The sequence below is a fragment of the Eleutherodactylus coqui genome, chromosome 5 (genome assembly GCF_035609145.1).
Source record: "Eleutherodactylus coqui strain aEleCoq1 chromosome 5, aEleCoq1.hap1, whole genome shotgun sequence".
NCBI classification, from domain to species: Eukaryota; Metazoa; Chordata; class Amphibia; order Anura; family Eleutherodactylidae; genus Eleutherodactylus; species Eleutherodactylus coqui.
In genome coordinates this window covers 237,567,421-237,580,677 of record NC_089841.1, presented here as the reverse complement: position 1 = coordinate 237,580,677, position 13,257 = coordinate 237,567,421, and the positions used below count along the sequence as shown (strand labels likewise).

General features: G+C 49.6%; 2 protein-coding genes across 2 annotated transcripts; one reads left to right on the top strand and one right to left on the bottom strand.

Annotated features, from left to right (window-relative positions):
• Window positions 1-404: 404 nt before the first annotated feature.
• SMIM27 (small integral membrane protein 27) lies at window positions 405-3,525 on the bottom strand. The gene is made up of 2 exons (XM_066604373.1): window positions 3,386-3,525; window positions 405-790 (listed from the first exon to the last, which is right to left on the bottom strand). Exons 1-2 carry the CDS (start codon window positions 3,428-3,430, stop codon window positions 683-685), a joined length of 153 nt encoding a protein of 50 aa, XP_066460470.1. The 5' UTR covers window positions 3,431-3,525; the 3' UTR covers window positions 405-682.
• Window positions 3,526-3,674: 149 nt separating this feature from the next.
• Window positions 3,675-10,971, top strand: TOPORS (TOP1 binding arginine/serine rich protein, E3 ubiquitin ligase). Its single transcript, XM_066604369.1, has 2 exons — window positions 3,675-3,828; window positions 7,018-10,971. The coding sequence occupies exons 1-2, from the start codon at window positions 3,748-3,750 to the stop codon at window positions 9,979-9,981; spliced, it is 3,045 nt and encodes a 1,014-aa protein (XP_066460466.1). The 5' UTR covers window positions 3,675-3,747; the 3' UTR covers window positions 9,982-10,971.
• The last annotated feature ends 2,286 nt before the right edge of the window (window positions 10,972-13,257 follow it).

The window sequence follows — 13,257 nt, the reverse complement described above, 5'->3', positions numbered from 1 at the left end:
TAAATTCAGTCCAACATAAAAATCACTCACTTTTATCAGCAGTTCTCCATGGGGGAGTGCTGATAGCATTGTTTCCCCATGGAGAACAAAGGATCTGAGCGCAGATAAGAGCCCTGGGGCTATTAACTGCATTCAGTAAAGGCTTCATTTGCCTACTTAATTGGTATTTAAGTAGCTAGGTAGCTACTTAAATATCAATTTTTATGCAAAATGATCGCTCACAGCTGTTGCTCAAACTATGGTTTGAGGGATCATCTGCTGGTGTAAATGGGCCCTAATATCGGATGGTTCTGTCACTTTAAATAAACTGTATAGTAGTATACATGACATGTGAAGAGCTGCTTTATACATTTGTTACCTGTCTAAAAGATATCAATAGAAAACTTATTTTTACTAATTAAATAAAAAATATTTATTAGAAAGCGGATTTTTTTTCTGTGTACTTTAGAAAAAGGTCGTTTAAATTAGTCTCAATGATTTAGACTGAAAAAGAAAAATATAATTTATACAGACAAACAATGCAGCTTCCTTGACAACGAAGCATCGTCAGTCCGCAGCGACGAGGGCAAGAACCAGCACTATGAGACGCTCCTCTTCATCGTGTTCTCCACGCTGGAGTATAATGGGATGGAATCTTGGGACTTGAGGTGCGAAGTAATTGTCCAACCAGTAGGGAGCGCCGTCAGGTTATTATCTGATTTGGGTACTGGTCCTGTAACTGCCGTAGTGCTGCCAGTCTTGCTGCATACAGGACATAGCCCCATGAGATGAGCACAATACACAGGAGAATCTAGAGGGAGAAGGAATTGTCAGAAACATTACAGAATTGGGTGCATCAAAAATGTTATGTTAAAGGGGTTTGCCGAGACTAAAAGAAAAAAAATGCAGGGAATGGGCTAAAAGAAAAAATACTAATAAACAATGCTCACGGTTAAACACCCCCCACCTCCCAATCCAGTGCAGCCAATTCTGTCCTGGAAGCTCCAGCAGCAGTCACATGCTGTGTCATTGGTCATGTGACTGATGCAGCCAATCACTTGCTTCAGCAGTGATGTTGAATCTGGGCATGTACTAGTCATTGCACTAAGTCTGGCTCTTGTTACCCCTTTCATAACCTTTTCCCTGGTCAGTCATCGATGCTTGGAGTCACATGACCCTCCAACTTGACATGGAGACTGGAGGAGCCAGGAGTAGAGGGGGGAGGGGGGAATAGGTAAGTAGAGGATTTTTTATTTTTTTTTTTACTTACAGAACCCCTTTAAGGCCGCCTGCACACGAGTGAATATACATTGCAGGATCCGGAGCGGGCGTCCACCTCCGGATTCTGCAGCAAATACCGCCCATAGCATACAATACGATTTTCCGCTCGTGGGGAAGGAATCGCAGTATACCGGCCACACACGGCTGGCTTCCATTGAAGTCCATGGAAGCCGCCTGTCCTGCAATCATCATTGCAGAATAGTCGCAGGAGCCACATTATTGCCATAGCAACGGCGCAACGCCCTCTGTACTGCGCATGTGCGCCGGCCGGCACATCAGCAGCAGAGGAGAAGACGGTGGGAAAAGGTACGCTAGGGTCACCGGATCGAACTCTGCTGTGGGAATCCTGCATGCGGGGTCCGACCCGCCGTGTGCCGGTGGGCTAAGGGTGCCGTGTGCTTAAAGGGGTTGTCCCGCGAAACCAAGTGGGGGTATACACTTCTGTATGGCCATATTAATGCACTTTGTAATGTACATTGTGCATTAATTATGAGCCATACAGAAGTTATTCACTTACCTGTTCCGTTGCTGGCGTCCTCGTCTCCATGGAGCCGTCTAATTTTCAGCGTCTAATCGCCGGATTAGACGCGCTTGCGCAGTCCAGTCTTCTTCTTTTCTGAATGGGGCCGCTCATGCCAAAGAGCGGCTCCTCGTAGCTCCGCCCCGTCACGTGTGCCGATTCCAGCCAATCAGGAGGCTGGAATCGGCAATGGACCACACAGAAGACCTGCGGTCCACCGAGGGTGAAGATCCCGGCGGCCATCTTCACAAGGTAAGTAAGAAGTCACCGGAGCGCGGGGATTCAGGTAAGCACTGTCCGTTTTTTTTTTAACCCCTGCATCGGGTTTGTCTCGCGCCGAACGGGGGGGCTATTGAAAAAAAAAAAAACCCCGTTTCGGCGCGGGACAACCCCTTTAAATATGCAGCGATCTCACGGGCTGAGATACGCCGGTACCGCGAGGTTTACATGCGTGGGTGCGCACGTAACAGAAGAAAAAGGCTAAGATCCTACGGATTGGATGCATAAATACGTAGCGGATCCTCGGGTTTCCTGCGTATTTCGCCGGGCGGTTACTGCGCCCCACGATGGCCCGCGCTGCGATCTCTTTTTTCACGCGAGAAAAATATGCAGCTGTGAATACACCGATTGAGATCAACGAGATCTATCCGCTGCGCAAATGATTTCACGCCCGCAAAACGGGACAAAATGAAACCATTGACTTCAGTCGTCGTGTTTTCACCAGCGGGATTATAATATTGCGCGCCAGAACCGATCTCGCCGGACCGCTCTTTCTGATTATTTTTACCACACGCAATAGCGCAAATTTAAACGGTAAACAAAAATGTATTTTGCCTCGCTCACAAGCTCCGCCGCTGGTGTATTCGCGCGTGCCCTCGTCTTAGGCCGGCTTCCCACGTATTCGTGCGTGCCCGAGCGCTGGGTATTTGCGGAACGAATCATGCTTTTTGCGCACAGCGCGGCGTATTTTGCAGCACCTTTAGCGCTTTCTTGTGTTCAGTTGCAAACAAGACACAGCGGATGTGTTCTTTTTCCCAACGCAATTACGCAGTGTTTCACGTATCTCCGCCGCTCCACATGGACTTCTATAGGGACCCTGTGAACACAAATATACATAGAAATGCGTGCGCAAATGTGAGTAAACCCACTGAAATTAACGGATCCTGCGTATTTCGCGGCCGTCTGAAGCCGCAGCGGATTCCGTCTCTGACCGCGGCCGGCGAGCCTGCGCACCTCTGTTCTTTCGCTTTCATCAGTACTGCGGACGGACCCGGACGCTCGCCGTCAGACATGCGCAGTACAGATTTTTTTTGTCCAAATGTTTACCCTTCCCGTGCCGCCGCTAAGCCATGGCACGGTTACCCGTGACCTCTCCACAGTGTCATGGCGGAAGGACCGCAGGTCGGACGGCTTCCATGGACTTCCACAACGGAGGCCATCTGCGCAAAAATACAGCATGCAGCGATTCTTCCTCTGCGAGCAGAAATGACAATTGGTTTCCGCTCGTCGCAGGAAGAAGCAGTTTCCCATAGCATGCTATGGACGGTATCTGCTGTGGATCCCGGCCATTGACTGTGAGGAAGCATTGCCCGCCATTGGTCTCACCAGGGAGTAGAGCCCCTCCAGGGCCCTGCGGCTGAGGAGAATCATGAGCCCGTCGACGAGCCACCGCCGCTCGCTGTTGTCTGTCACTATGGCAACGCCATGACGGAAGAGGCGGGAAGAACCACCGCGTGTGACGTCACACACGCGCCTCAGGAAGTCCGCCATCTTTACTTCTGGCACCGAGGAAGTGGTAAGACCTCCCTCCTGCAGGGGGCACTGAGCGCAGTCTTCTTCTGACGACGTGCTTCTGTCCTCTATCCTGACTCCCGGCATACCTGCTCTTCCCGGTCCGTTTCCTGGAGGGGCGGAGACTGGAGGCTGTTGTGTGGTAGAAGTGTAGCGGATATGTGAGCGTCCGTCATATGTATCTGCGGAGCTCCAGCATGAGGGAGAAGAGGAGCCGGCGGCGGAGAGCGGGGAGGAAGGAGGAGACGGCGTCCCGGGTATGTATACTAGTACGGTGGGGGCTCTGTGTACGCGCTGGGGCGGGGGGCTGTAGTGACTGCAGGCGCCGACGGGATCAGTCAGCTGTAGTCAGTCAGGGGGCTCCTGCCCGCAGTCTTCTGTTGAACTAGCAGTGTGCCCAGTCAGAGACATCATTATTTCTGGGGTGCCCGGCGGTATTCACGTGTGTTGGAGATTTTGAGCCTCCATTGCGGATTACGCCATTCTTTTTGACAGGGAATGAGAGCATGTGCAGCCATCGGGGGTGGCGGGGTGTGGCCTCAGTGTTCTGCCGCAGTCCAAGTAGAGCGCCCCCCCCAGGGTCAATGCTGCCGGCTGTCATGTATGTCGGTGATTTCCAGTGATAAAGAGTTACGTTCTCCGTAGAGCGTGGTTTTTGGGATCGGCAGGGATCACCTCCTGTGTTGTCTGCCGATAGGAGGTGATCTTAGACTTCAGCCACGACCGGCTGTCCTTTTCTCTCCTCTGTTTGTGGGCTGCTCCCCTACAGACGAGCGGGACCCCCTGCTCCTCTGTTTTTGGGCTGCTCCCCTACAGACGAGCGGGACCCCCTGCTCCTCTGTTTTTGGGCTGCTCCCCTACAGACGAGCGGGACCCCCTGCTCCTCTGTTTTTGGGCTGCTCCCCTACAGACGAGCGGGGCCCCCTGCTCCTCTGTTTTTGGGCTGCTCCCCTACAGACGAGCGGGGCCCCCTGCTCCTCTGTTTTTGGGCTGCTCCCCTACAGACGAGCGGGGCCCCCTGCTCCTCTGTTTTTGGGCTGCTCCCCTACAGACGAGCGGGGCCCCCTGCTCCTCTGTTTTTGGGCTGCTCCCCTACAGACGAGCGGGGCCCCCTGCTCCTCTGTTTTTGGGCTGCTCCCCTACAGACGAGCGGGGCCCCCTGCTCCTCTGTCTTTGGGCTGCTCCCCTACAGACGAGCGGGGCCCCCTGCTCCTCTGTCTTTGGGCTGCTCCCCTACAGACGAGCGGGGCCCCCTGCTCCTCTGTCTTTGGGCTGCTCCCCTACAGACGAGCGGGGCCCCCTGCTCCTCTGTCTTTGGGCTGCTCCCCTACAGACGAGCGGGGCCCCCTGCTCCTCTGTCTTTGGGCTGCTCCCCTACAGACGAGCGGGGCCCCCTGCTCCTCTGTCTTTGGGCTGCTCCCCTACAGACGAGCGGGGCCCCCTGCTCCTCTGTCTTTGGGCTGCTCCCCTACAGACGAGCGGGGCCCCCTGCTCCTCTGTCTTTGGGCTGCTCCCCTACAGACGAGCGGGGCCCCCTGCTCCTCTGTCTTTGGGCTGCTCCCCTACAGACGAGCGGGGCCCCCTGCTCCTCTGTCTTTGGGCTGCTCCCCTACAGACGAGCGGGGCCCCCTGCTCCTCTGTCTTTGGGCTGCTCCCCTACAGACGAGCGGGGCCCCCTGCTCCTCTGTCTTTGGGCTGCTCCCCTACAGACGAGCGGGGCCCCCTGCTCCTCTGTCTTTGGGCTGCTCCCCTACAGACGAGCGGGGCCCCCTGCTCCTCTGTCTTTGGGCTGCTCCTCTGTTTTTGGGCTGCTCCCCTACGGGAAGGGGGGCCCTCTGTCTTTGGGCTGCTCCCCTACAGACGAGCGGGGCCCCCTGCTCCTCTGTCTTTGGGCTGCTCCCCTACAGACGAGCGGGGCCCCCTGCTCCTCTGTCTTTGGGCTGCTCCCCTACAGACGAGCGGGGCCCCCTGCTCCTCTGTCTTTGGGCTGCTCCCCTACAGACGAGCGGGGCCCGCTGCTCCTCCACTCTTGTTCTGTTTCCCTACGGGTGCGCAGGACCCCCTGTTACCCCCGTTCCTCCACTTTCGTTGTGTTCCCCTACGGGTGCGTGGGCCTGCCTCTTCACACTTGATTGGTCCTGCAGTAAAATGATGGCCATTATGACTGAGATCCCCCAGACCCTGTTGTAGTCGGCGGTTCTGACCTTAGTTCACGTCCCCCATGGAGACAATGTAAGCTCTGATCACTATAGCGCCTTGCAGAACCTCGTGACTCTGTGTCAGACGTGTAAACCCACCCTAAAGGGCTTTTACGGCAGTCGACTATTAATTCCCTGGACTCGGGATCAGCAATCAAAAGTTGAATGGGGGACCCCAACTGGTGGCAATCAGCTGTTCACTGACCCGCTGTCATGGTAGATGGAGTGGAAACACACACTCAGTAGGATAGGTCATCAGTAGGCAAAGGGGTTTTTCAGGCAGCGCCTCCTGTCAGTGCCGGAGGTTGGAGCGCAAGCTACTGCTCTGATCACTGTGTAGTGGCTGGTGCTTGTAATTGCAGGCTGGAATCTCAATGAAATCAATAGGAACTCTGCCTGCAATTACGAGCAACGTCCACTACACAGGTGTCGGCACAGCGCCTTCCACTCTGGCACTGTCTGGGAAATCCCTGTAAGTCCTGGAAAGCCCCTTTTGAACTCTGTAAAATGTAGATGGCATATTGGCGTATAACTAATGGAAAGTCCCTGGATGGACCTTGTACCCGATCCCTGGAGTTTACCTGCCCATCTAGTGTTTGCACGGACACATGTGAGCAGGATGATGTCTGTGGAGCGAAGCTGTTCCTAGCTGAGGTCCTGATGAACGTAGAATATGTCAGTCAGCGTTGTGTTAATGACGCCATTAAATGTCCGCTGTCATCATGAGCTCAGCAGGAAATGCTGCCAGTCCTCTTGTTTCGAGGACATGAGTCATGTGCTGTAGGTGCCGGTGTTGAACTGAACGCTTCTGCCACCTGGTGGTAAGATGGGTTATTTTTAATATGTGAATATTTTATATATATATATTTGTCATGGTGATTTTTATAAACTCAATAAAGTGTCTATTAGTATTTAAATTATTTTTTCTTAATTGCCCCCATAATGCTTAGAGGAATTATGCCAGTGGCACAGTTGTAAAGTAACAGTAGGGTGATTTCACACCTGCGTTGGGGACTCTGCTTTCTTGCTCTTTTTTCAGGGAGCAGGAAAGGTGGAATCCCTGCAGCTGAATGGTTCCATCTCTGGACGGACTGGACATTGACTATAATGGGGTTTGCCGGCTTATGGACTAAAGAAAAAGACACATCTGTGACCTACCTTCCGGCTTGAGTTGTGACGCAGATGTGAAGCCACCCTTAGACCTTCCTTGAAGTCCATTTGTTAACATGTAGTCTGCTTGTTTTACAGGTGCTGTCATCGACCACAGATGACTTTGCAGTGGATAGCGGAATTACGCCAAAGGCTAGTACAAGTAAACTGCAAAGCCAAGGAGCTCCAAGTGATGCCTCTCCGGACTCGAAGTGCCCCATATGCTTGGATCGGTTCGATAACGTTTCCCACCTTGACCGATGCCTGCACCGGTTCTGCTTTCGATGCATCCAGGAATGGGCAAAGAACAAAGCGGAGTGTCCCCTGTGCAAGCAGCCATTCAATTCTATTTTTCATAGCGTCCGTGCAGAAGATGACTTTAAAGAGTATGTCTTGAGACCCACGTTAAATGGCTCATTCGGCAGTCCCGACGGCCATAGGTTTCGTTATCGTACCACTATGACAAGGGATAATTATTTATCCCTGCGTACATTAAGATCCTCTTCTCGGAGAACTTTTTCCCCTCCGGACAATGGCGTTCTTTTTGAGGGGATTTCTAACGTGTCCTCACAACAGAGGGGTAGTGACATTCATCAGATGATGCGAAGGCTGGCCAGTAGACGACAGGCCAGTACCGAAGGCCGGACTATGAGGCAGATTCAAGAGCAGGAGCTCATAAACTTCAGGAGAGCACTTTATCGTGCCGGATTGCGGGTCCGGAATATCCAAGATGGAGGTCGTTACCGTGATATATCGGCAGAATTTTTCTGCAGAAATCCTGCATGCCTTCATCGGTTGGTTCCATGGTTGAAACGGGAGTTGACTGTATTGTTCGGCTCCCACGGCTCTCTGGTGAACATTGTACAACACATCATTATGAGGAACGTGACCTTGTATGACATGGAAAGTCAGGCTTTTGTAGAGGACTTGCAGCCTTTCTTTCTTCACCGTACTGATCATTTCATTCATGAATTCATCAGCTTTGCACGTTGTCCTTACAATATCGAAGCATACGATCATCATGCTAATTATGACTGTCCTGCTCCTTCATATGAAGAAGGAAGCCAGTCGGAGTCCTCGGTTATTACAATATCACCAGATGAAGTAAGTACTAGGGAGCCAGATGTGCCTTCATCTTCTCTTGATGTTGGACAAACTCCATGGGATGACGAGACGCCCGGACCTTCTTATACCTCTGTAGATCAGACAGTATCTTGGACAACAAATATCTCCGATGAGCAGCCAACAAGTAGTATTCAAACTGGCAACGATGCCAAAAGTGCCGCTGAAGATCGACAGGGCCGGACTGTTTGCGTAGATGACTGTGTCATAGTTGGCTTTGTTAAACCTCTGGCAGAAAGAACCCCAGAACTTGTAGAACTGTCTTCTGATTCAGAAGGGTCCCTTTGCGAAGTCAAGATTGAGCAGACTAAAAAGCCCCAAGACAAGCCGTTCACCTTAATCGATAGTAGTGGGTCCAGTAGATCCTCCTCTCCTTTGTCATCACACTCAAGTGAGAAAGATACGTGGAAATTTAGCCGTAAGCAGAACACATCAGATGAAAAATCCCTTTCCAAAAAAAAGGAACCCAAGCCAAATGAAGCCTCTTCGAAGCATGTCGTTGAGTCTCGAAAAGATAAAAGGCGTTCACACAACAATGAATCTTCAAGACGTAGGACACGATCTCAAAGCTCAGACTGTTATTCCCGGTCCTCTCGCAATAAGGCTTATGAAAGTCGCAGTAGAAAGCACCGCAAAAACAGCCCAAGAAGTAAAAAGTCTCCAGATAAGAGCCGACACAGAACCTGGAGAGAAAAAAGGAGATCGAGGTCTAGAGACAGGAGTTCATCATGGCGAAGTCGGACTGTGTCATTGACTAGTGAAAGCTCAAGAGAGAGAGGTGGTTCTCGCTCTACAAGTAGAAACCTTAGCAGAGGACGATCGCGGAGCCGTGATAGTGACAACGACTATACTGCAGACAACTACCGGAGCACTTATCAATGGGAGTACACTTACTACAGCAGAAACAGAGTCCGAGATGGCTACGAGCAGTCATTTAGGAAACACGCGCGTGGTAAGGGTCATTATTCAAGACCTTCTTCCAGTCCGGAGTACCGTGTGCAGTCTTACTCTGCGCGAAGAGATTTGAGAAGGAAAAAGGGCATGGCATCTGCAAAACAGCATCACCACGTCCGAAATCGCTCAAGGAGCCGTTCACGTAGCCGAACAAATGCATCTGGGTTAAACTTTCAAGTCGATAAACCCGGTGGAAAGAGGAAGTACAAAACCCGCCATTTGGAAAGGCAAGAGGAAAAAAAACGGGAATTGGAGGCTATGCAAGGGAATCCAAGAAGCTACAAGGATGATCTGACCGAAACATCTTCAAATGAGCCAAAGCGGAGGAAGAAAACGCGAAGCCCTAGCGTGGAAATTGTATATGAAGGGAAAGCTACAGAAGGCTCAAAGTGCAACAAGAAGAAGAAGAAGAAGAAGCACAAGAAGAAGCGTAGACATGAACATCCTACCAACTCCTCGGCTGACTCTCCCATTATTATTACCATCAACAGCGACAGCGATGCGCCAACTGCAGAGGAGACCCCTTCCAGTGACAAAAATGCTGCTACGCCTGCTAAAAGTAGCGATCAGGACTCTGCGCTATCGGCAACCAGCCTCTTACCATCTACCTCTGCCACAGCGGACATCACAGAGCCAGCTAGTGAAGAACCTGCAGGTCCTTCATCCAAAGACTATGACTTATTTTCAAGCAATGGACATTTGGACGCTGCCACGGGCATCCTGGACGGCTTACATTTTGATGATAGCTCTGACGAGCAAGCTCTTCCAACTAGTTGTAGTCCAAGTAATCTTGAGTCTGCACAATGCGAGGAAGCGGCCATGGCAGAATTTCCATTGCCGGACTCCAAGTCGGAACAGGAGGCCGCAGTGTCCACCTCGCATAACTTTTTAATGGACTCCCAGGAAAATCTTTCCGAAAACTCTCAACTCTTCGCTGAGACCATCAGCGAGTTACTGGAAAGTATAACGACCCCCTCAGTTTTATGAACCTGTTTTGGCTCTTTCAAAAAAAAAATATATATATTAAAAAGACACATTCACCTCAGAACAATTTTTGCAAATATCTGATTATTCACAAGGATTTCTGGCTATTCTCTTTCGAGCACAGACAAGCTGCATGAACCTGATGTATGGGCGCACCTTACACGTTTATAGAGTATCTATTGGTACTTAAACTTCCCAACTCCTACAACTATCATTTAATTTTTTAAGTCCAAAATCCTGTGTTGATAAATGTAGTAATAGATGTTTTTAGCTATTTGAACTCTATTTTCTTAATTCAGAAGCTCCAGGAATACTGGTGCCAATTTTTATAGTTCTTCTATACAGCTACATAACGGATCTGGAGCTACAGCTGTAGCAATCAGTAACATGACTGACGCATAATGGATCGTGATTTGTAGCATTGCAGTTGTATATAGCGGAAAATCCACAACGCCTAGGAAGATATATTGTCAATTCACTGAGAATTTTGAACCTCACATTGAAACAGTAGTAGTTGGATGCACACTTGAAAGGGAAGCTGTTATCACCCATAATTTATGGTGCTCACAGGTCAGGTCTGAGGAGTCCAGGGATGTATGTTTTATATGCACCCGGGTCCCCCTTACCGTACGGTCATCTTTGAAAGTCAGCAGGCAGACCGTTGCAGTCTGCTGTTGTGCTCTCTAGATGTGTACATACATAGTCTGCAGAGATGAGTTGCTGTCCACATGCCGCCCTTTCAGAGGTGACCTTGCGGGAATGGGGAGTTGGGTGCATATGCACTCATTGTTAGAAGAAAAAGAATCGAGCGCCAAAGAGTTGTTGTTATCCAATGCCACTTTCTGTGTGATTGTAACGATGATCGAAGTAAGTGGATACAATATCAGAGCAAAGAGATCATTTATTGTAGGAAACTGCCCCCTTTGAAGGGAGGCTCTAGTACCTTGTTGGGCCGCCTCCAGCTTGGATACAAGGCGGGCATGGAGGCTCTAGTACCCTGTTGGTACTAAGCCTCTAGCTTAGAATTAAGATGTGATACGTGTGGACATGGGATGCTCCAGTACCCTGTTGGGCCGCCTCTAGCTTGGAATTATGATGTGATAAAGGCTTTAATACCCTGTTGGGCCGCTTTTAGCTTGGATGCTAGATGTGACACTAACGGACTTGGAAGCTCTCATACCTTATTGTACCACCTCTAGCTTAGATACAAGATGTGATACGGGCAGGCATGGAAGCTCTAGTACCCTGTTGGGCCGCCTCTAGCTTGGATCCGTATGGTATCTGCGGCACATCAGTCTACATTTGCTGTAACGGAGCCTCTAGATCGTACAAACTTGTAGGCTGTTGAAGTTTGTGTCCCAGATATTCCCATACACGTTCTATTGGAGATAAACCTGGTGACTGGGCAGCCATGGACGTGTGACAATGTTGTGGAGGCTCCCTGTTACACTGATATGACCATCCAGCTTTTCACATTTCAATAATGCGCCCCTCTCAAACTTGGCAAATTCTTTGATTTTGTCACAGAGGCGTCTAGTGGTCCGCAAGCTCTACACAAGCGGAAAGAGGTCCGCTGGTGACTTTTATAGCCAAGGGTGAACCACTTTTAGGACCGTTCATCTAATCACGCCACAACTGTAATCCTTTGTATGTACATCCTCAGGACCGGGCCTGTGAGGGCTATAACTTGGGTTATGGTGCAGATAGGCAATGGCAGGTTCTCTTTGAAGGGTTGTGCAAAATTGGAAAAATTGCGATGTATAATATTTTTGCACACCGCTGCTGGCCATGGGCTGTGTGCTATCGCAGCTCAGACATTCATCCAATGAGGGATGAGCTGCAGTGCTACCTATAGCTTCCCGGCAGGAAGAACGGACCTGTTTAATGTAGTACAACGCCTGTCCGTGCGCTGAAGACCCTGTATGTATAGAAAGTACCACTAGATACTCTCTCAGTTGTATTATTTTGACCGCCAGTAACTTTGCTCGCTGCTACTAATCTGTTTGTAGTGCAGTTTAAAACCCAGAACCTGTGCGGTCTTAGCGTCTTGTGCGCACGTCGAACTTGTGCATACATTTCTGTAACGGGCCCGTGTGTCGTAATGGGATTCGGCAAACTTCAGGCATGTGCGGGGGTGAAAACGGAACAGACTGAGTCGTAGGTGCAGAGTTATTTATCAGCGGCTTCATCATGTTTTGTGTCCGTTTTATAGATTATGGCTATGTTTGCCGGTTTTAATGTAAATCTATACAAGAGACTTACCTGACTCGCCATTTCAAAAATCTTTACTTTTTCAGGTATTTATATTTTAAACGTCAAAAACAGGTAAACTGATCAGATGTCTATTTAAACTGCACTACAAAAGAGTTCAAACAGCGGCAACAACCATCCACTTTAATGTTCTGCATCATGCAATTAGTGTAAGTGCCCATGGCCTGATGCTTCATATGACAAACTCCGCCCACTTGCAGAAGCACATGATTTTATAGGAAAATTGTTCACCCATTGCCCACTGCTGGTGGGTGAGGTTTGGCAACATGTGGCACCGGGCTATTCTAGCCTTAGGCTACATTCACACAGGCGAGTGCGATATCGAGCTGAGAAACCCAACCCAATATTGCGCTTGCCACTGTGCAATAGTTTTGCTTTATTTTTTTTTCACGGCAGTGCGAAGCTTCTGATTAAAAATCCCAAAAGTGTTTCCCATTGACTTCAGTGGCAAACCTCATATGGCATGCGAGTGCCATGCAATGTCATTGAAAACAATGGGCGAGGTATTCCGAGGGCATGCCTACAGGTATAACATGCCGCCATTTTTGTGTGTTTTCCGTTCATTGCATCGCACGAAACTGGCGTCAGAATATTCTTCGATTGAATTAAGCCCTTTAGCCTTATAGTAGAAGAGCCGCTGTGTGCGACTCATCGGAGGACAAGCTACTGTAGAACTTCACCAAACCTCACTGGAAAATATAAAATTGATCAGCCTTGTAGATAATGTATATTGTGTATTTACACGCACTTCTTGCAATCATGGACTTCTTTAGCTGATACAAATACACACGGTGCTGAATATTGTTCTCAGTGGGATTGGATTCCCTTTTTTTTTCTTTTGGATAATATGGCCATAAAGTGGCCCAATTATAAAAGTCCATCTACATCCAGAAAGACATTAGTATAGCAATATGGCTGTTTGGCAGGTCTACAATTACTAAAGGCCGCTGTCACCTCTGCGTCGGAATCTCACAGATTCGGCTCGAAAAACTGGAAGAAAAAGTTTTG